Raw genomic sequence first — 23,441 nt, 5'->3', positions numbered from 1 at the left:
GAGCATCGATCAAAGATAGTATATCGTTTTTGAAGCAGAATGACTCTGTTCTGAAGTAGAGGTGCTTGTAGCATTTAAGTATGCGTCATATGCCTGTGATATTTGAGAGTCTGTTATGCAGCCTTCTTCAAAACCTATGTCTGAATCACTGTTGTTTCTGAGACATTCTGGCGTGATGGGTATGTCAACTATATTGAAATCTGATAGACTGTACTCAAAAACATCGCTGAAATCACAAGGCAGGCACTCACTGGGGTATGATGGAGAATGGCTCTGAGTCTCCTCTGTTGCACAAAGCTTGTGGTTTTTCTTGTTGTTGTTGTTGTTCTGGGAGTTGAATATCACGTAAATATTCCAAAAGCATCAAGGGGTCTTCATGGTCCACCTCATGGGAAGGGGTTGTGTGATTGCTGTGGAGATAGAAGTGTGTTAAAAACATTATAAATATATATGCGCGCACACACACACACACACACACACACACACACACACACACACACACACACACACTCATTTCAAAAACCGTATATGCTTGAGTCTTGATTTATTTATGACTATACTCACCCACTCGCACTGTATTCTGTCTCAGGCCTGGTGTATTAGAGCATTTGTAATTATTTAAACTTTTTCCTTTAAATTGGTTGACATGTATACTGAGACTTGTATACATACCTAACGTAAGGTTTGGTCTTATCGCCCCCGCTTCTGTAAGTTTTTCTGGACAGCTTATTGACCCTATGCCCGGGGGAAAAGCACAGTTAATACACGGTTTAAACAAAACATACTTATATTTAAAATGTGTGTAACACTGTGTATACCTTGTGTTTTTTAGAGGTGTAGTTTGACCTGCCTGTGATCCTGTAGAATGAGACAGAAACATACATTTTAAATGTTACTATATAAGAAACAGGTAAGATTGTTTCTAAAACAATGAGACATCGTAGAAAAAAAAAAAAAAAAAACTGGTTTGCGTGAGCGCATGACTATTTTAAAAAAAAAAAAGAGAGAAGAAACACCAGCCTTGTGTGAAACGTATGCTGTCCTATTGTGACGAGCTCCTAAAAATTAGGCTTTTGTTTTAGAAAAGAAAACAGATTGAATATCCTATGATATGCTATGATATAAATTTAAAAATACAATAATAGTATTGTTTTACTTACCATATATGAAGTCCATGTTAAAAAAAAAAAAATAAAAAAAAATAAAAAAAAATTTAAAAAACACTGTTAGCTTTGCTGACCGTTCTGCTGAACGAAGTGTTGTGCTCGCGAGGGCTGTTTTGTAGTAGTGAGGAAAAATACATTGTGTCTGATTAGGGTGTTTTTATATAGGTGGGGCTGGTTTCATTTGATCTCTGAAATGCAGAGATAAAAGAGTAGGATGTAAAGAAAAAAAGGTTTAAAAACCTTTGGAGGTTCAGTTGGACATGGTTTCAGTTGACCTCTGACATGGTGAGATAAAGGAGCAGTTTACAATGAAAAAGGTGTAAACTATGGAGGTACAGTTGGGATGTGTGTGCTGGGATGCTCTTGATAAGGAAGCCTCTTTAAATGTTTTCTGACCTTTGGGGTGTGACAAAGTGGAGGAGCAGTTGTAATGCTCTCCATTTGTCCCATATGTGTTTGCCTTTTTTTTTGCACTTTGTACACATTATTCTGTTTCTATGTATTTGCTATGATTTGCTATTTGTAAAATAACATTGCTTCACTCACTATCCTGAGTTTGTTTGTGTAAGCGTTTTGTTGCTGGCAAATTAAACATTCTGCAAATTAAGGCAAATACAAATTACATGTTTCTTTATATTTTATTATGTTACAGATTAAGTCATTTGTTCATACTTACTTTGTTTGTCTCTTCAGTCTTCGTGAGGATCAGGTGTGGGGGAAACACCCGCCTGGCATTTCCTCATTTTAAAGTCTTGATGATGTCACATATGACATCAGCAGGTCAAACCAAGTGGAGGGGTTTCTTTTTCCATAGAGATGCTTCCTTTTGTTGGTGTTAAGGTTTAAAGGGATTTGTTGAATGTTTTTCCTTTCCTTAATACTGCCATTTAGTTGTGTAAATGTGCATATTAGAAGTGTGTAGAGGTTTTGTGTTTTTAGATCATCTGTGTAGAGTTTTAGGTCCCTCAGTTTGAGTGAGTGGTACTGGCTGGGCAATTGGAGGGAAATTGATGGCCCTATTTAAAGCCAGTCTCTACCAGTAGTGATGGCCAAATGAAGCTTTCCGAAGCACTGAAGCTTGTATTGAAAAACGGTTCATTACGCGAAGCTTTTCAACACAGTCCTCTCCGGTGACATCTGGTGGTGAAAATTTTGAAGAGCAGCTTGAATCTGCAAAATAAAACGGACTGCTCAATCATCACTGCTCACTCAAGAGTGGAGTTCTCTCTGATATTGGGCCACCGTTCCGTTGCTTTGAACATGTAATTGGTTTTGTTTTCTCGATTGGCGGGCTGAAAAAATGTAATGCGTATTTGCGTAATACATTTTGATCAATAAACTTTACCTATTTAAACATGCACTATGGTGTTGCCTTTCTTTGCTCATAACTCCTTGATGTTGGTAAATACAATAAGTGAGCAATATATATAATATACATATGATAACGCACAGCACATTATGGAGTATGCCCCTGCTGTGGAGTCCTGCCTCCATCTACTTGTCATTTAATCACTGGACAGCTGGACAGGTTCATACAAAATATTAGATTAGGCCAATTGTCCTATACATATTTTTGACCTAGGGGTGGGATTGATTGTGAACTGGAAAGGGAAAATGCTTAGGAAGCTGAGTAGGGCTGCATCGTCACTGATTTGTAGAATCATTTTGATTCGATACAGGATCCGATTCAATTTGATTGGAATCTGGAAAGTTTTGCCTCAGTCAGAAATATTACAAGTCTGATCATTTAACAGTATATATCCATAATTTCGTATCTATTAAAAGAAAGCTGACACATGTGAGACTTAATTAGAGATGTAAACAGAGAGTTATGAAACCTGCAGCTGCAGAAGCCAGCGAAAAAAAAAGAGGCAAACACAGCGCGGACCCGACGACACACCAAAATCTGACTCTGACGCGCTCTGTGTTCACGTTTGTATGCAGAATCCGTAAACCTGCTCCCAGTTACTGTTTTAGCTGCATGGTGTTTGACGACATGTTGTGAGGTTTAACCTGAGATGCTGGCGTTTCAGGCATAATAACGTTAATTTACAAATCGACAAGGGATTTTAATGAATCAATATCACTTTATTCAATTTAGCATGGATTGTAATCAGAAAAGCGATAATCAAAACCCACCCCTAATCAAGAACTTGCAAAGTAAAAACATGATCTATGTAAGGTAGCCCTTTTGTTATTTACATTTAAAAAGAGGATTAGTGTTACTGTGCGCTGGCTGAGTCTGTTTCTTTTCTTAGAAATAGTTTCTCCTGCCCTGGAGAAAATCCACTTGCATGGAACAGAAGAGGCTGTGGAGTGCAGGAACCACACTGCAAGCTGGTAGATATGCAGGTATTCCTGGGTCCTGCAGACTATCACCTAAAAACAATAAACAAAATGATTTTCTAAACTGTAGCAATGTAATGTACGTATAGTGTCAAATACATTTTTGTAGTCTTCATTAGCTTTAATTCACATGGAAGTGTTCCTAAAGTCATATGCTGTAATGATATTTACATTATGAAAACATGATTTTGGACATTTCAGGTTTTTCACTTCGGCAGATAAAATGAATTGAGCAAAATCAACTCAAAATATTTCCACACGCCATAACGTCCTCTCTTCCTCGCTGGCTCCATATCTGTCAGTGGAATGATCACCTCTTCGCTCTCTGTCACCATCAGCACACTCCACGAATCCCGTCCGTTTGAATCAGGTACCGAAGCAGTTACGTGCGTAATGAAGCTTCGGACGTCACTGGTCACGTGACGTTTGCCAAACGAAGCAAGCCTCGACACAGTGCTTCTGAACCAGTGTGTTGTTTTTTTCGACACACGCTCCGGAGCGTCAGCTTCAAGCGGGCCATCACTATCTACCAGTTTCAAGAGAGGAGAGGTGAGTGTCACATGGGGCCCTCTCTGCAGCCCCCTATGTGTAGTTGAGTCTTACTGTTACATAGTGTGGCTACTAGATAATTGTAGGGGGTTGATACAGTGCTACTGTGGCCAGGTGTGAATATGTGGTTTTAGATTTATCACAAGAAAAGTGATTTTCTAAAGGAATGCATGTTGTTTGTGGTGCTCTGTTTAAAAACTGTCTTTCGGAGCGCTAAAGAAAGTGAAATGCTCCTAAACTAGTTACATTAAATCACCTATGTCTAAATAACAGCGCTGAGACCTATACAATCCTTAAAAACAGTTTAATTAAAACACATAATGGTTTCATTAAATAAAGCGCAATTAAACACTTATGAACTCACATGACCCCTGAACTCACATGCACGTGCAAAGCCAGTACACACATACATGCACTCACATGGACGCGCAGGGTGGGGAGCAAAAAAATATTACTACTCACCTCACTACTTGTGGGCCTCAACAGCAGTAGAGCTTGCTGCAGCTAGCGACGGGGTGGCCCTGTGGGCCTTCGAAAGTGCACCTTAGTTTGTTGTTTTCTTTGTTGTTGTGACCATTTTCCTTTTTTTGACTTATTGATAAAGCGTTGTTGCGGTCTCTTTGTGTTAAGATTATTTCAAATAAAACCTTAATATGAGCTAAACACCTCTGTTTGGTTTCCTCTTCATTTTTTCCTGTTTGTCATTGCTCCCCACACCTTCCCCTAGACCTCATTTGTGGGGACGTAACACCAATAAATGCCAAACAATATTTTCTAGTCATTAAAATTGTTTAATTATGTGACCTAAATCATAATAAATCCATAAAAGTGTCATCCACACGTGTACAGTGACAAACTGCATGTAACATATTTCTTGTTTGTTTTGTTTTTTTCTCAACTGAAAAAAGAAAAAGACAATGTTTCATGATGCACTCTAGAGTTGGGCTGAAATTAAGACATGATTTAATTACTGCAAAGTTAGAGGGAAAAAATAGTGCACCCTCTTTTACATTCCTCAGAGATTTTGGTCCATTTTGACATGAAAAGCATCTCACTGTTCCCCAACCATCCAACTGTAGCTGCAGAAATCAATAATCATCAAACAAAATTATGACTTTTTTTTTCCAGTCAAGGCTGGGATGGTTTGGACATATTCAGAGGAAGGGTAGTGGATATATTGCATGGAGCTGCCAGGTGAAAAAAGGATGATCAAAGGGAAGATTTGTGGATGTAGTACATATGCCCACAAAGAGTTGTGAAAGGCTCTTTGTTGCTTTTATTATCTTTAGTTTAAAACATGTATGAGTAACTCCAGGTAGCTTCATCTCACATTCATGTACAGGGTGGGGCATTTATATGGATACACCGTAATAAAATTGGAATGGTTGGTGATATTAAAGTCTTGTTTGTGGCACATTATTAGATGTGAGGGGGCAAACTCCTCAAGATGGGTGGTGACCATTTAGAAGTCGGCCATCTTGGATACAACTTTTGTTTTTTCAATAGGAAGAGGGCCATGTGACACATCAAACTTATTGGTAATGTCACAAGAAAAACAATGATGTGCTTGGTTTCAACGTAACTTTATTCTATCCCTTCACTTCCACTGTCCCTCCCCATCAGAAGATGATGGTTTATTGCCCTCTAGACCTGTTCACTACATCTACACCATAAGGGACACTCAACCACAAGGTGAGACTGATTCTAATTCAAAGCCATTTTAATCAGTGGACTGAGATATTAAAAACATCACTCAGTAATTTGTCTTAGTCAGGGATTTCAAACTCATTTTGCATTGAGGGCCACATACAGCTCACTTTGATTTTAAGTGGGCCAGATGAGTGAAACTTTCTGGTAAATTAAAGATGTTTAATCCCTGAGATATCTTAATATGATATAAAGAAGTCAAAGGAGCTTGCAAAGAAAAGCGTCTGGACTTCTTTAAGTTACTTGAAGACGTTTCACCTCTCATCCGAGAAGCTTCTTCAGTTCTAAGGTCAAATGGTGGAGAGTCCCAGATATAAACCTAGTGGGAGTAACCCCCCACAGAGGGACAAAAAGACCCCTGATGATCCTCTAATCGCCTGAGACAAGGTGTGAAACTGGGTGTGGGTCCCAATCAGCCAGAGTATCGGGTGAGTTCATTGTGAAACCTGGCCCCACCTTGTCATGCGAATTCCTGAGATCAGATGGCCCAGGATGTGAGTGGGCGTTAAGGTGTCTGGGAAGGGATCTCAAAACTGGATTATAGATGGCAGAGAGTTGGTGTCGTAAACCCCCGCCTCTGTTCAAAGATGGTCGCTCACAGTGGACATAGATGGCTTCTTTCACTCCTCTTTCAAACCATCTGTCCTCTCTGTCCACAATGTGAACATTGGCATCCTCGAAAGAGTGTCCTTTATCCTTAAGATGCGGATGGACAGCTGAGTCTTGTCCTGTGGAGCCACTTCACAAGCGCATGGCACAACACAGAAGAGCCACCTCCACAGGACAAGACTATACAGACTAATGGTACAGTCATATTTACAAGCAGAGACAGCATGTGTGTATATTAACTCCTCACATCCTGCTCCTCACATACAAGGTCTTAAATAATCAGGCCCCATCTTATCTTAATGACCTTGTAGTACCATATCACCCTATTAGAGCGCTCCGCTCTCGCTCTGCAGGCCTACTTGTTGTTCCTAGAGTATTTAAAAGTAGAATGGGAGGGAGAGCCTTCAGTTTTCAGGCCCCTCTTCTGTGGAACCAGCTTCCAGTTTGGATTCGGGAGACAGACACTATCTCTACTTTTAAGATTAGGCTTAAAACTTTCCTTTTTGCTAAAGCATATAGTTAGGGCTGGACCAGGTGACCCTGAATCCTCCCTTAGTTATGCTGCAATAGATGTAGGCTGCCGGGGGATTCCCATGATGCATTGAGTTTTTCCTTTCCAGTCACCTTTCTCACTCACTATGTATTAATAGACCTCTCTGCATTGAATCATATCTGTTATTAACCTCTGTCTCTCTTCCACAGCATGTCTTTACCCTGTCTTCCTTCTCTCACCCCAACCGGTCGCAGCAGATGGCCGCCCCTCCCTGAGCCTGGTTCTGCCAGAGGTTTCTTCCTGTTAAAAGGGAGTTTTTCCTTCCCACTGTTGCCAAAGTGCTTGCTCATAGGGGGTCATATGATTGTTGGGTTTTTCTCTGTATCTATGAAGCGCCTTGAGGCGACTTCTGTTGTGATTTGGCGCTATATAAATAAAATTGAATTGAATTGAACTTCATGCGGATACCCTCTCGGCGCCAGCTGGGGTCTCAAGGCTGGAGCCGAACAAAAAAAGACCCTGATAACGACTGTGTTTAACCCTTTAAGACCTACCATAGAACCAAGTCCGCCAGAGCTTATATTATATTTTTACATGCTGTGGAGCCATTTTTGGGAGCATTTCAAGTTGCTATACATCAATACAACCATTATAGCCCAAACTTTAATAATATGTCTGCATTAGGTGCATTACCTCCTTTATTACTTCCTTTGCAATAAATAATTTGACACGGCCATAATTCACTCGTTTGACACAAAGTATGTGGGGATTTCTCTTTTATCTCCCTGGGAGAAGATCTTGCAGTATTCGTGTTGCACGGCAAGAGGCAGAGTAGTACCGCTGAAACCATTATTGCAAATAATATTGTAATATTGTAATATTATTGCAACAAACAAATATAAAGCTAGAAATGTACCAGACGGTTTATTTTTTCCTATGTTAATTTGATCCTATGTTTGGATAACAGTTTTCATTGACTGCCTCCGTGTGGACTCTGTGTTAATACTAATATGTAGAATGAATAATACAAAATAATTTTGGGTGAAAGAAAGTGATTGATGTTTAAATAGCTAAAAAGAAATCATGGTAGTTAAAACACGGGTATGTCAAACTCATTTTTCTTCTAGGCCAGCTTACTTTGATCTTAAGTAGGTTGAATAACTGAAACTCCAAGCAATATGTTCATAGAAGACAAAGAAGTTCAATTTCAAAAGCACATATCAGTTTTTCTACATGATATATTTTGGGCAGAACTTTGTGCCATCAGAAACTGAATTTGAATAAGTTAAATTCTAATTTGCATTTGTCAGATTGAATCTGTAACTTGACTAAATGATTTTTAAAACTGAATTTGAGTTAGCCTAATTTGAAATCCAATGTATTGGTTTGAAAATAATCGTCACTAAATTGAAATTGAATTGTATATTTTGAAAATGAATTCATTTCCTTTCAAACTGTATTTCATCTTTTTAAAAATTTTCTTTCCAGTAATTTCAATTTCACTTCTCACCATTCAGTTTCAGTTCTAAAATTCAATTTCAGTTCTTAAATTCATTATTTGGGGATTTACATCTGGGTCCTTCGAGAAAACCACAGAGTAATCCAGCGCTGATTACTAGAACTACATTTTACCAGTGGACCCAATGTGTTATTGAGCGGAATCTACAGCACCGTCAGCTGGAGGTGGATTAAGACTTCAGAAGAATGTCCAGCATAACTCTCGGGTTGGTAATAAATGTATTACATGTATCAGAACAAGCATCATGTTAACAAATGATAGCCGTACAGTAACTTTTATGCTTATTGGGCTGCTTCAGGAGTCATGCATGCATGTAATAGACACGCTGTGTGAAAATTATCATTGCAAATAAAATGTCCAGTCTCTTAAGTATTTGTATTTGTACCTCTGTTTGATGTGCTCATATGTCCATAAACAATCAGGTATTCACACTGATAAGTGCAAGCAGCTTCACCACAAGTGTATGTTCATGATTTTAACAATAAGAAAAATGTTGTGTACTGGAATAAACCCATTAGCTGTGCATTTTTTGTTTAAACAATGATACCACTCTGGATTTTATATTAATACATACTTGTTCACATGTTACTGTATCGTAGTAAAGTGAATGTGAGAAACATTGAATTATTATTAAGTTGCATTAAAGGCAGCTTTCTTCTCTGATTTCACTCCAGTGAACTGAAACTGTAGTGTTACTAGACCAGCATTTTTGCTTCTTCTTTTAAATGCCAAGTGTTGCATCAGCAGCACGAATAAGTCAAACAGAAACAGAATGTTGTTAACAATCTGGACGACATCATGGATTTTAGAGCTCTCTGCGTCAAACTCAGTGAGTCCTCTCTTCACTTCCACATTAAAACTAAACTGTAATAAATCTATAAGTTAATAATGGTTTTAGAAAATTATGTGGTTTGAAAAGTTTCATCTAGAGGAAAATGCCAAATAACAAGTAGCTTTGTCAGCAGTTTTACATTTAAGTATTATGTATGGCGGTTATTCTTTTTTGTTATTTTTCTTTTTTAATGTGTTTTTTAGTGTGTGTTTGTTTTAATGTGTGTTTTTAATGCCTGTTTTTGTCTTTTCAGTGATGAGTGTGATCATCCTGCTTTGTGCACATGATCAGAAAAGTGGTAAGTACCAGAAAAGTAAACTGACATGAACATTTATCAGTTTGTGTTTGGAACTTAAATTTGTGATATTCAAAAATAAAACTAAAGTAAATCTCTCATTTTCTTCATCTAGATGCATTTTCTCTTCATATCCTTCCAAACAGATTACAGTTCTTTGAATATGAGGCAGTGACCTTTTACTGTGAGGGAGTTGTTTATTGTGAATTTGTGCATAAAGTCAAAGGGAAAATAAAAACATGTCCCAAAGGATCATCCTGCACCATCACAAATGTTTATCTAGATGACAGTGGGGAGTACTGGTATGAAAATGAAGAAGGGATCAGAAGCAACAGTATCAACATCTCCATCACTGGTATGTTTGCAGTGAGACAATATTTTGTGATTCATTTTAATCAAATTTTATTTAAAAAAAAACCAAAAAACTCTTGTTATTCAGCTGGTTCTGTGATCCTGAAGAGTCCTGCTGTTCCTGTGATGGAGGGAGAAGATGTGACCCTGAGCTGCAGAAATAAGTTAACTCCCTCAGACTTCATGGCTGATTTCTATAAATATGGAGTCCACATCAGGAACAACTCAACAGGAAGCATGACCATCCACAAAGTTTCAAAATCTGATGAAGGACTTTATAAATGCAGCATTGTAGGAGCTGGAGAATCCCCAGAGAGCTGGCTCAGTGTCACAGGTGAGACAGTGAAGAGGTCTTGTTTTTCTCCTTTTTAATGCCGGTAGTAATACAACTGTATCACTTATCATTATACTAGAATTTATGGTGAATTTGTCTGACAGAAGAGGAAACAAAGAAGTGGGTTTGTGACTGACACATGAATCAGCTGATGATCGCTAACTGCTCACTTCAGTCTCCTGCTTTGTGTGATTAAACAGACTCTTTTATTATAAAATAATTCAGTAATTTTTTTTATCATTTACACAATTTTCTCTTCAGATCAGACATCATAAACCACTGTGAAAAAAATAATATGTCATGGATAATAAACAACAAACAACAAACGGGATAAGAACTTTTGGACTACATATGGAGGAAAAATGTGCAGATATAATTTACATAAAATTTTATACCATATTTCTTTAATTGTTCATTTGCTGGGCTTTTTAACAGTTTGGTAGTCTATGGGGGTAAAATTCACAACTTAAATGGACAATAGAGGAACTGCATTTCTACCAGTTTTTCAGCCCTTGAATTTGCCAATGTAAATATTAAGTAAATAACCAAGGTGAACACTGAAATAATTAATGAATTGTTTTTATCTCCTCAATCAATCACACAGAGACCCAGACAGACCCCTCGTCACAGCCTGGCTGTCATATTTACCTCGTCTTACGGACTGTGTTCACCATCATAATGGTGGCTCTGCTGTTGCTGCTTGTGGGACTTCTTCACTCTGGGAAAATCAGAGCCACAACACCTAATTTAAACTCAATCTCATGAAATTGCAACTGCTATGATACATGAAACAGAGCAGGCAATGGTTATTATGAGTAACACAAATAGACAATAGAAAGCTGTCCTCCATTCTTCGTTGAGTGATATATTAAACAATCCAAATATACCATGCATTGTTTTGTAATTGAAATAGATGTGTCCATTTGCATTATTTGCATGTCTATTAATTGTTATAAACATGCGCGTATTCAGTTAGAGAAACCTGACAAACCCATATAGTGTTGGATTCAAATGCTAACAAAAGCAATTGTCTGTTATTTAAAATTTTAACTTAAATAAACTTGATCTATGTGCTTTAATTTTTTGTAAGTGTATGAATGCTGTTACAAGCTGTTACCTTTTAATCCAGTTATATAGAAATATTTTCTTTTACTTGTTCTCTGTTAAACTCTATTAAATTATATATTTCTCACTCCCTCCCGTCTTGCGCAACCCACACATACACAATCACACACACACACACCAAAGTCTTAAGTTTAATTCAATTTGGTTTTCTTTATATTGCGCCAAATCACAGTAACAGTTGCCTCAAGGTGATTTATTTGAGGCCTGTCTTCAGATTCATTATTATGTTCTAAATTTTCTTATGCAGTATACTGGTTAACTTAAGCATATTTATAATTAATATACCTGGTTATATTCTGATCAGTATTAAACAATTGAGTATACTTAATCAGTACTACAACCACATATACATTATGATTCTATCAACAGTCACAACATTTAATGCTATTTCTGTGATTCAGGATCACGTGTATGTGTTCTCAACACAATTCTTATCCTATAAAAAAAACTACATGTAAAACTCTGCGCTCAAGTTCCCTGGCTGTGTGTGAGTTTGAACTTACAAGTACAAATTTTGACCCAATTTTCCCTTTCTTTCAGCTGATTGGTCAATGTTATGTCAATCACAAATGTAAAAATCCAATCAGAGAACAGATGGATTTGGTTGTCGGAGAGGTGGCTTACTGAGCTTCTGGTCCTAATTCACACAAATTCTCATCTATGGACGCACAAACATAACATTTTTGGATATTGTGGTTTACGAGGTTACAAAACTCAGTTCACAACTACGCATTTGATGTACAAGTACAACATATCTATGGCCACAATTTGAGCCCATAGACAGAGGACAGCCCATCTTTAAACACCCTGACTAAAGTGTGGTTGTGTACCCAGACAGAAGAAGTGGTGTCTTTTTTCATGCTGCAGCAATATCTATTAGAAAGCCGAAATACAATGCAGCCAAAAAATATCATGTGCCTGCATTTGTTTGGCAAAACTTTATGAAAGCAGAAGTCATTTGGGTTGAGTCAGAGTTTTTCCCACTTCCACTTAACATATAACCCTGATAACCACATGCAAAGTAGCATATACTGCTACATGTCTGTCAACACTTTTTGTGGCTGGTTTGTGGACATAAGTGACCTGTGACTTACTTTGCACTGAAATGTCTGTCTCCACTATCACATATTATTTTCATGTACTATGTTAGAGAATAAAAACAATTTTCTATTTTAGAAAAACATGGCCACAAACAAATACGCAAGTCTCTTCACTACTGTTTCCAGCTTCAGTTCAAAAGTGGTGTGTTTACTAGGATCAACAAAAGCTTCATCACAAAATGTGAATGGACTTTTTAAATATGGAAAACAGATGAATGAGGAACTCATCAGTGTTATAAAGCAAGCACAAGAAGGTGCATCTTAAATGACAACAGCTAGTTATGTATGCGGGTGAAGGAGCCATGATTACATCCCTCTCTGGTCTGTGGATGGAAAAAAGATGTAATAAGATGTAAGATGTAATCTGCACAATGAGGAGGTTAAGCTACAGAAAGCTAGAAACACCATTTTATACCATACTGTATTTCTTTAGTTGTTCACAAGTTGTAATTTTAACAGTTTGGACTTGCAGGACATGTGTGGTGGATCGTAAATTTGATTAGTTTTGAAGTTGTACATCTCTGTTCCTTACATTTCATGTCATGCCCTTATTAATGTTTTATTTGTTGCTTTGACTGTTTTCGAATAGAATATGCAGTGGGAATATAGAGGGAGATAAGTAGTGAAAGTTTTGCCTGGGTTGATTGTGCTTCGATCCATTGTTAATGCCTCAGGGCTCCAGTAGGTGGGTTCGCGCGCTTCCTCCTTCACTCAATACAGACGAGTGAGAGTGAGAGCTGCGTGTCTGTGCCGTTCTTTCACCTCTCCTCACTATTTCCCCTGTTTAAGGTAACTGTCATGCACAAATCTGTATAAATGTGTGTTACTGTTGATTATTACATTGTTATCATTGTTCATTGTAGCGGAAGATGTGAATTGCGGACTATTTTGCTGAGAAGTTCCAGTTAATCTCTGTTGCTGTGTATGCTAGTTTTCGCTATCACTCCGCCATATTGTGTGAAGATTTTTCTGTTACTATCTGTATAAGTTAACTACTGGAAGACATGCAGTACTTAAAGTATTATTTCATTGCTGTGGAAAGTTAGTGACTGTGTCAGCTAACATGTGCGAGTTAAAAAGATGTTTTTGTCTAATGCTACAGTTCATGTTATCTAAAGTATTCTCATCAGCTAATGCAGCGAACAATAGTGACTTAGTTTGGATACAGTTGTCCTGAGACTGAGTGCATCCATAAGAATATTGTTTTGGTTGTATTGCTTCTGAAACTCAATACAGACGAGTGAGAGTGAGAGCTGAGTGTCTGTGCCGTTCTTTCACCTCTCCTCACTATTTCCCCTGTTTAAGGGCACAACACATGCATGAGGAAATGCAGTTTCTGGGAATTTTCACCCCCTGATTTTTATTTAATTCCTGCTATCCCAGTCAGCTGGAGACTCAATGCACAGAGTGAGACATGTTCAGAGCCCACCTGTTATATTTACCTCATGTTCAATCTTTTGTAAATGTAACTTTCATGATATAGGAAACTGCAGCAAACGATAATTAGTAGCACAAACAGATTATTTCTATAAGGAGAAGCATTTGGTTTAATTAAATGTAGTTTTCTTTATATAGCATCAAATCCTAATAACAGTTGCCTCAAGGTGATTAATAATTTTTTATTCTTTACTAAAAACCAGAATAGGATATATTTGAATTGACAAAAATTAGTTGTCTTGTTGGTATTTCCTGCATCTTTGTTTGTGTACGTGTTAAATATCCAAGGCTTTGTGTTTTGTTTTTTTGTTGTTTATTTTATTGGTATTCTACATTTTTCAACATTTATCCTCAACCTCCTGTTTTATTTTGATAATAGTTTGTTTTATGTTCACATGTATATTAAACACAAAGAATACAAACTGCTTCTCTTTAAGAGATCTACTCTAGCACAAGGTTGTGAGTTACAATAGTTACATATGACAAAATTTGATATCCCTTGCCTTTCTGTCTGTACCACCGGCACACACTCAGCTCTGGAGTTCTGACATCCAATGTAACTGTAACGCAGGAGGTGCAAGGGAAAATTATGTTTACTCAATCTCCATTAATGTATTTAATCTGAAACATACGTAAACACACACTCCCACATGCTCATACAGTGCAATACAGCAATGATCTAAAAAAAAAATTGGGATCAGACAAAATTCACTCTAATGATACCTCCTGTCTTCTCTCTATTGCATTAAGTGATCACACAGATCATGTTTGCTGCAAATTAGTTCAATACTGTGTCATTTACACTAATTTAAATGTTTCCTCTTCTATCAAGCAACTGAACAAGTGGTAAATAAGTGACTTTAATAATGCCCATTAAATACCAAACAATATTTCCTAATCATTATTATTTTAAACATTGACAGAAATCACAATACACCGATATTTTAATGGTTTTAAAGATGGTATCAGGCACATGTACACACTGTCAAACTTGTAACCTTTTTGTGCCCGAAAATAAGTCTTGCAATATTTCATGACGACCAGCAGATGGCAGAGTTGGGCTAAAATGAACAAATTTTAGCCCAGCTGCCATCAATAACAATAACTCACTGGAAAACTAAAAACAAAAGTACAGACTGTACTTAAGTAGTACTACAAATACTGATTCATCTTCTTTACTCAAGTGAATATGAAAAAGTAGAGGCTCTAAAAAGTAGGCAAAGCAAGAAAGTAAAAGTAGCCCCATAAAAAAAACATTTCCATGAGCTATTTTTATGCAGAACTACCTGCACATTGTTCTAATGTAATGTGCTGGAGCCACTATAGGGAAGCTGTACAAACAGATACTTACAAATAGCTCTGACAGCACTGAGCAGCTCCTTCAGTGGCTGCGGCATCCATGATGTGGGATGGAGAGATTTCGCAGGTCTTTCCTCCCCACTGCTGTCAGACTCAAACAACAAAGACTTCAACTGATCAAACACACACTTCCACACATGTGCAATAGCAATAACACTAAGTGCAATACTCTTTTCTGGCATCATTGTATTATACTCAATTGTGTATAGCATTTGTATTCTATTTTATTGATTATATATAGTATTTTATTTTATTCTATTATATTGTGCACGGTATCTTATTGATATCTTATTCCAGTGTTTTTCTGTAATTTTTCTAGGCAACTTTGCACTGTTCACACCTGTAACAAAACAAATTCCCCACACGTGGGACTAATAAAGGTTATCTTATCTTATTCTCTGTATTGTAGAGAGTTGGGATGATAAAATAAATTTAATGTTGGCCATATTATATTTAGATTATATTACCAAAATGTGTCTCTATTCTCATGAAGGACGTTAGCTCACTTTTGTTTACTAGGTCATCTTAAAATTACTGTTGGGTAAGCATGACCCATGGTCTCTCCACCTCAGATACCTCACAAACCAATAAAATAAAATCTCACTAAAAGTAAAAATAAGATGCGATTAAGATTTCTGCCTTCATTTTCTTTTTTGTTTTCTTTTTTATCCTGTCCTGTCCAGCAGTGTAACAATCAGAATTGTTGTCTGAAGGCCAAAGAAATGCCCAAAAGATTTATTTCAAAAGTGGATAATTTTGGCTGTTGCTTTACTTGTCCACTATCCATATTTAATTAGAAGTGAATTAGTTTTTTTAAATTTTTTTTTTATTTTGAGTTATTAAAATCACACAAGATGAGGAGAAGGAAAAGAGAAAAGAAAAACAGAAGGAGAGAGAGAGAAAAAAAACTAATAAATTTGCTTGACCTCCAGCTGAAGAAAAAAAAAATGTGAGAAAAAAGCAACACAGCAGGAAACCCACAGAAACAACCAACATTGTATAAGTAACCGTAAATAAGAAATATTAAATGTTATTGAGCAGAATACAGTATTATTAATACATGACATGTTTAGAGTCAGCAGCCGACCAAGATCAAGCCCAAGAGTGTGTCTGTACATGCCTGTTTGTGCACCTGTGTGAACATGTGAGTGTTAAGCGTGCTTGTGTTTATAAGGTTTCTCCTTTTAAGTATCTACAGTGGGGCAAAAAAGTATTTAGTCAGCCACCGATTGTGCAAGTTCCCCCACTTAAAATGATGACAGAGGTCAGTAATTTGCACCAGAGGTACACTTCAACTGTGAGAGACAGAATGTGAAAAAAAAATCCATGAATTCACATGGTAGGATTTGTAAAGAATGTTTTCGTAAATCAGGGTGGAAAATAAGTATTTGGTCACCTCAAACATGGAAAATCTCTGGCTCTCACAGACCTGTAACGTCTTCTGTAAGACGCTTTTCTGTCCCCCACTCGTTACCTGTATGAATGGCACCTGTTTGAACTCATCATCTGTATAAAAGACACCTGTCCACACCCTCAAACAGTCAGACTCCGAACTCCGCCATGGCCAAGACCAAAGAGCTTTCGAAGGACACCAGGAAAAGTATTGTAGACCTGCACCAGACTGGGAAGAGTGAATCTACAATAGGCAAGCAGCTTGGTGTGAAAAAAATCAACTGTGGGAGCAATCATCAGAAAATGGAAGACATACAAGACCACTGATAATCTCCCACGATCTGGGGCTCCACGCAAGATCTCATCCCGTGGGGTCAAAATGATCATGAGAACGGGATGAGATCCCAGAACCACACGGGGGGACCTGGTGAATGACCTGCAGAGAGCTGGGACTAAAGTAACAAAGGTCACCATCAGTAACACACTACAACGGCAGGGAATCAAATCCCGCAGTGCCAGACGTGTTCCGCTGCTGAAGCCAGTGCATGTCCAGGCCCGTCTGAAGTTTGCCAGAGAGCACATGGATGATACAGCAGAGGATTGGGAGAATGTCATGTGGTCAGATGAAACCAAAGTAGAACTTTTTGGTATAAACTCAACTCGTCGTGTTTGGAGGACGAAGAATACTGAGTTGCATCCCAAGAACACCATACCTACTGTGAAGCATGGGGGTGGAAAAATCATGCTATGGGGCTGTTTTTCTGCCAAGGTGACAGGACGACTGATCCGTGTTAAGGACAGAATGAATGGGGCCATGAGATTTTGAGCCAAAACCTCCTTCCATCAGTGAGAACTTTGAAGATGAAACGAGGCTGGGTCTTCCAACATGACAATGATCCAAAACACACCGCCCGGGCAACAAAGGAGTGGCTCCGTAAGAAGCATTTGAAAGTCCTGGAGTGGCCTAGCCAGTCTCCAGACCTCAACCCCATAGAAAATCTGTGGCGGGAGTTGAAAGTCCGTGTTGCTCGGCGACAGCCCCAAAACATCACTGCTCTCGAGAAGATCTGCATGGAGGAATGGGCCAAATTACCAGCTACTGTGTGTGCAAACCTGGTAAAGACCTATAGTAAACGTTTGACCTCTGTTATTGCCAACAAAGGTTATGTTACAAAGTATTGAGTTGTATTTTTGTTATTGACCAAATACTTATTTTCCACCCTGATTTACGAATAAATTCTTTACAAATCCTACCATGTGAATTCATGGATTTTTTTTTTCACATTCTGTCTCTCACAGTTGAAGTGTACCTCTGGTGCAAATTACTGACCTCTGTCATCATTTTAGGTGGGGGAACTTGCACAATCGGTGGCTGACTAAATACTTTTTTGCCCCACTGTAATAGGTGTGGGGAGCCACAGTCCTGCCCTCCAGGACATGAAGCAGGCATGGAGGGGACTCAGGCCCCAGAAATCCAGAGGCCTCCCAGACCAGGAGGATAACAGCAGGGGTCTCACAAACCCCTCAACAGGTAAAATGGAGAGGTGGGCACCGACACCACAGGTGAGGCTGAATAAACAGACCGTCTGGACTCCGTTCAGGGTGCCCACCCCCAAGTCCCTATATGTATGACAGTACGGGTGAGAGGACAAATAACAACAGTGATATAAATGATGAGGATTTGTTTATTACTGTCACAATGAAAACCATGTGTTAACATGCTGATGCAACTAAGAAGGCAGACATGATAGATATGCAATGACTGCAAGTTGTATTAAAAGCAGCAGTTTGTTTTCTCCCCTTTTATAGTGATCTGAAACTGCGGGTAACTTTAATGTAACGTAGCTTATTCAAATACTATTTTTAAATGTTTAGCATCGCTTCAGCTGCAGAAAGAAGCCACACAGGAAACACCCCCTGCTCACTGACTTAACATTTGTCAAGTGTGCACATAGTCAGCAGCAAGACAGCATGGAGGTCAGAGCTCTGTGCATCAAACTGTGTACGTACTTTTTTCTTTTTCTACATTAGAGCTAAATTATAAATAGTTTAGTAAATTTAATAATGAGGTTTAGATGTAATACTTTTCTTTTTTTAACTTTCAGAAAATATTTTCTAATTTAGTTGTGCCATCCTGAGATGTTATTATTATTGCACTGTAGGCCTCTATAATTTGTATCTCTTTTCTGTCTCTTCAGTTATGACTCTTGTGGTCCTTTGTGCACATGGTCAGAAAGTTGGCAAGTATCAATAAATTGCTTGTTGATATGGATGTTGTTTAGTATTTTGTGTTTTGTGGACCAAATATATGAAAAGTAGGAAAAAAGTATTCTTTTGTGATCATGTATATAAAGAGTTATGGTGCACATTTTCAGTTCATTTTCCTTTTTTCCTGAAATGTTGTTTTCTCTATATTTAGGTAAAGCTCATCAGTGAGTCTTTTCGTTTGTTCTTTTCTCAGATGCAGTGTCCTTTCGAATCAGTCCAAACAGACTGCAGTTCTTTGAATATGAATCAGTAACATTTTACTGTGATGGGGTCCTTTATTGTCAAGTTGTTCATAAATTCAAAGGGAAAATAGAATCATGTAATAAAACTAACATGAAAACACCAACAGGATCATACTGCACCATTTCAAATATTTATCCAGATGATGGTGGAGAGTACTGGTGTGAGACTGAAGGAGGGAACAGAAGCAACAAAATCAACATAACTGTCACTGCTATGTTTACAACAAGGTAACAATATTTTGTGATTTTAAATTATTTTATTGTCACATGAATCACAGACTTGTCTCATACAGTTGGCTCTGTGATCCTGGAGAGTCCTGCCATTCCTGTAATAGAGGAAGGAAATGTGACTCTGTGCTGCAGAAACAAGATGGCTTCTTCCAACTTCAAAACTGATTTCTATAAATATGGACATCTCATCCATAATAGCTCCACAGGAAACGTGACAATCCACAGAGTTTCCAAGTCTGATGAAGGACTTTACAAGTGTGGGATTTCGGGAGTTGGAGAATCATCAGAGAGCTGGCTCAGTGTCAGGGGTGATTTGAAGCCTTTATAACCTTCCTGTTGTGTTGTCTGATTGTCCGTCCCTCAGGTTTTTAGAAGCTTTTAATGCCAGATATGTAACGTTTTAAACATCATCTCAGTATAAGGAAGCTTGAATTAACATTTTATCTTCCGCTTAATTTTTTTAGCTTTTAATCATTCAGCAACTAATCCAGACATTTACAAAGATACAAGACTTTTCACCTGTGATGCCACACCTTGGATCATTTCCACTACTGTATTCGGTGCTCTGTTGTTGGTGGTGGGACTGTACCACTTTGGCAAATGTTGCTGGGAGAGAGGTAAAAAAAAAACACCAATTGCTGCTACCTAAATGTTTTTACATGGATTACATTTATTGTGTGGTTAAGTTTAGTTGGTGCATAATGTTTGAAAAAATGTTCATTTCTTTCTCGCTGGCTATGTTGATACAGTTTATTTTATTATTCTTTTTTTCCCTTCAGCAAATTTCTTCTGTCCATCAACAACAGTCAATGGTTCAGGCTCAGCCGACGATCAAACAGGTCAGAACACAAACACTGTGGCAGTGTTGTTTTTATACCATCCAACTGAAGGAAACTGGAAGATATATAATTTGAAATAGAAATGCTCTTATTGATTATTTGGATATTGTACTGAAGTTATACTGAGTTTATTTTTTAATTAATTAATTTTTTGATAGGCTAAGGCTATAGACTATTTATTAAGCTAAGTAAGAGTCTGTGCCTGTTTTCATATATTTTGATAACTTTTGTTATTTTACAGCTTCCACAGCGGCCACTATGGTGAATCCAGTCAGAGAAATGTATGCTGTTATAAGAAAAAAAAACAGGAAGAAGAAAGGTATTTTATAAAACATGTCTCTAAATTGACAAGCAGACAATCATAATTAGTTTTCTTGTTGCTATTACCTGCATTTTTGTTTGTATATCTAATCATTTATAAATTTGGAGATTTTAGTGATAATTTTCAACGTGTAGGATATTTTTATTTGCTTTGTTGAGTGTTATATAAAGAACAACCATGTTTTCTCTCCTTTATGCAAAGTATTGAGTAGGAGCCAGAAAATTATACCATAGCTTAGCACACAGGTAATCAATTAAAGGGTTGTTTGTTTGTTTGTTTTTACCTCAGAGTCCTGCTAGCAGCAGGTAACATAACGGACTGATAGAAATGGTATTGATTTTCGTTTCTAACTCTGAATGAGAGATTTTCCTAAAATTTCACATGAAATTGAATAACCACAGTGAATGATAACCAGAGATCATCATCCGTTATATTACTGTTAATATAAGTGATGACCTCTCAGCTTTACTGCTTTCCTCTATTAGACAAAGATGTACTGTCCTCTAGATCCATATTCTACAGCTCAGGCTGTCAAATATGGGTCCAGAATATGGGTCTAGTGACACTTACCCACAAGTTGCAACTCAATTAAAAAAAATCATCGTAATGGGTGATCCACCTGGGGACTCACTCAATGCTCATGTGTCCATAAGTGCACATGGCACCAGAACACCCTAGGCCTCAGGTCAATGATCAACTTTGTAATCGTATCATCAGATCTACAGCCATATATTGGAAAGTTGCATAAAGAGAGGTACTGAGCTGTCAACTGATCACCACCTGCTGATCAGGTGGATCACACTGTGGGGGAGGAAGCTGGACAAACCTGGGGTGTGTTGGGAATGCCTAGGAGATGACCCCATCCCTACGATCTTCAACTCCCACCTCCATCAGAGCTTTGACAGCATTCAAGGGATATTGGGGACACTTAGGCCAAGCAGAACACAACTCAGGCAGTGGTTTGAGTGGCTGGACTTCGGAGAGGCCATGGAAAAATGCTTTCGGACTGCCTTGAAGAGATTCTGGTCAGACAACTCAGGAGGGGAAAAGGTAAAGTGTGGGTGGAGCGCTGCTGACTTTGACTGAAGATATTCTCGGGCGGTGGAAGGGATACTTTATCAGTGGGATTACCTCCTTAATCCCACTGACACATCTTCCATAGGAGAAGCAGTGTCTGGGATAGGGGTGACAACTCTCCATCACAGGGAATGAGGTCACTGAAGCAGTTAAACAACTCCTCGGTGGCAGGGCTGCACAGGTTGGATTAGGTTCACCCTGAGTTCCTGAAGACTATGGATGTTGTAGGGCTCTCTTGATTTATACACCTCTGCAATGTTGCATGGAGATCATGGGCAGTACCTATGAACTGGCAGACCGGGTGGGGGTGCTTCAGAACTTCAAAAAGGGGGACTAGAAGGTGCCAGGGTGCTGGAAAGGAGAATCTTTCCATTATTCGAACATTTGATTCAGGAAGAGCAATGCGATTTTTGTCCAGGTTGGTGGAACACTGGACAAACTCTTTACGCTCTCGATGATACTTGAGGGTGCATGAGTTGGCCCAACCAGTCTGCATGTGTTTTGTGGACTTGGAGAAGGCATTCGAACCATGTTCCTCAGGATGTTCTATGGGAGGTGCTTTGCTTCTTATATAACTGTTGTTAGTGCTTTCCGGTGTCCCATCTGCTTTATCTGTTTACAGCTCTATAAATACCATTACGTGAAAAAAAGCTAATTGTGGTGTCCATTAATCTGAAAATGTCACATTACTTTATTTTGCAAAACAGATGCAAATGCAAGTTTGTTGTCAGTGATGCAAAGTCTGATACTGAGCATGTCTCTAACTTAGATGTGGTCTTGTACTCAGAAATAAGTGCCGTTTCTGTTCAATATAGTCAAAGAAAATTATGTGGCTTTCTACTTTTGTTTGACCACACTGTGTGAAAGCAGAAGTCATAAGCTGAGTGTTAGCGATGATGAAGAAATGGTTATGAGACATACTCAGCTTCTCTGTGCTTCCCTTTAATTAATTACAGTAAACTTATACTGGTCCACTGGTTCCCGCACTCATATTAGTTCCTGGGGTGGGGACAGCTGGTGTCCAGCCATCACCTGCTCCCCAGATGAGGATAGCCATAACCCAGTTCATTCCTGCACCTGTACATGTTCCTCATGCAGGGGCAGTTGGTGTCCAGCTACTTCTTGCGCCTTTCCCTGTTCCTAGTGTCATGATCCCATCCCTCTCTGGCTGGCTCGTGATGGCTGCAGGTTTTGTTTATGTGTTGTTCTCTCTCACTCTCTCCTGCCTGCCTGGGTGGAGCTCGTTATGGGCTCTTGCTCTTGGCCCGCACACCTGTGCTGATTGCCACCACCTGTTAATGATCAGTGCCATAACACCAGGGTGCTCTGTAACTATTTAATTCTCTGGCACGGAGCAGTTAGTTGTGGGAACGTTGAACTTGTGTTTGTTCTCTCACCTCTTTCTTAGAAATCGCTCTTTGTTTACTCACCTGTTGAACTAACCTGTGCTCTCTCTATATAGATTTCACTGGACCTTGTGACAGACCCTCCCTTGTGATTTCTGTGTACGGCAGCATGAGTGGAGATCTGGATGAGAGTGGCTGAAGAGGAGTGAGTGTGTGCAGAAGAGAAGTGGTGGTGATGGTGCTGAAGAGGAAAGTGTGTGTGTGGATTCCCTTTCCTCTTCCCCCTGGACCCCTGCCCAACTCACTGTTAAAATATATATATAGCACTGTGGTTCACCCCTTTTCTAAATAAACTGTCACATTTCTGCTTGCCAGAACTCTGTCTGTGTGTGAGACTGTCCGTTAGCAAGAAGCAAGCCCATCCCTCCAACCATACCCATTTCTCAGGTGGGGACAGCTGGTGTTTAGCCAGTCCCAGAACCCAATGAGAGGGCTCCGCGCT

At 38.6% G+C, this 23,441-nt stretch overlaps 3 protein-coding genes across 3 annotated transcripts in view; 2 read left to right on the top strand and 1 right to left on the bottom strand.

Annotated features, from left to right (window-relative positions):
• The window catches only part of LOC146635481 (butyrophilin subfamily 3 member A2-like), a 242,486-nt gene that overhangs the window by 114,596 nt on the left and 104,449 nt on the right, over positions 1–23,441 (bottom strand). The window lies entirely within an intron of this gene.
• LOC146635487 (high affinity immunoglobulin gamma Fc receptor I-like) lies at positions 9,188–10,966 on the top strand. The gene is made up of 5 exons (XM_085347194.1): positions 9,188–9,218; positions 9,475–9,519; positions 9,632–9,871; positions 9,956–10,201; positions 10,806–10,966. Exons 1-5 carry the CDS (start codon positions 9,188–9,190, stop codon positions 10,964–10,966), a joined length of 723 nt encoding a protein of 240 aa, XP_085203320.1.
• LOC146635486 (high affinity immunoglobulin epsilon receptor subunit alpha-like) lies at positions 18,586–23,138 on the top strand. Its single transcript, XM_085350139.1, has 7 exons — positions 18,586–18,616; positions 18,813–18,854; positions 19,076–19,337; positions 19,419–19,663; positions 19,847–19,972; positions 20,135–20,194; positions 23,056–23,138. Exons 1-7 carry the CDS (start codon positions 18,586–18,588, stop codon positions 23,136–23,138), a joined length of 849 nt encoding a protein of 282 aa, XP_085206265.1.

The sequence above is a fragment of the Diplotaxodon limnothrissa genome, linkage group LG3, assembly GCF_057381915.1.
Source record: "Diplotaxodon limnothrissa isolate DT_005_m linkage group LG3, D_limnothrissa_male_GT1.1, whole genome shotgun sequence".
NCBI classification, from domain to species: domain Eukaryota; kingdom Metazoa; phylum Chordata; class Actinopteri; order Cichliformes; family Cichlidae; genus Diplotaxodon; species Diplotaxodon limnothrissa.
The sequence above is the reverse complement of the archived record's forward strand: the minus strand, read 5'-3'. Positions and strand labels throughout refer to the sequence as shown.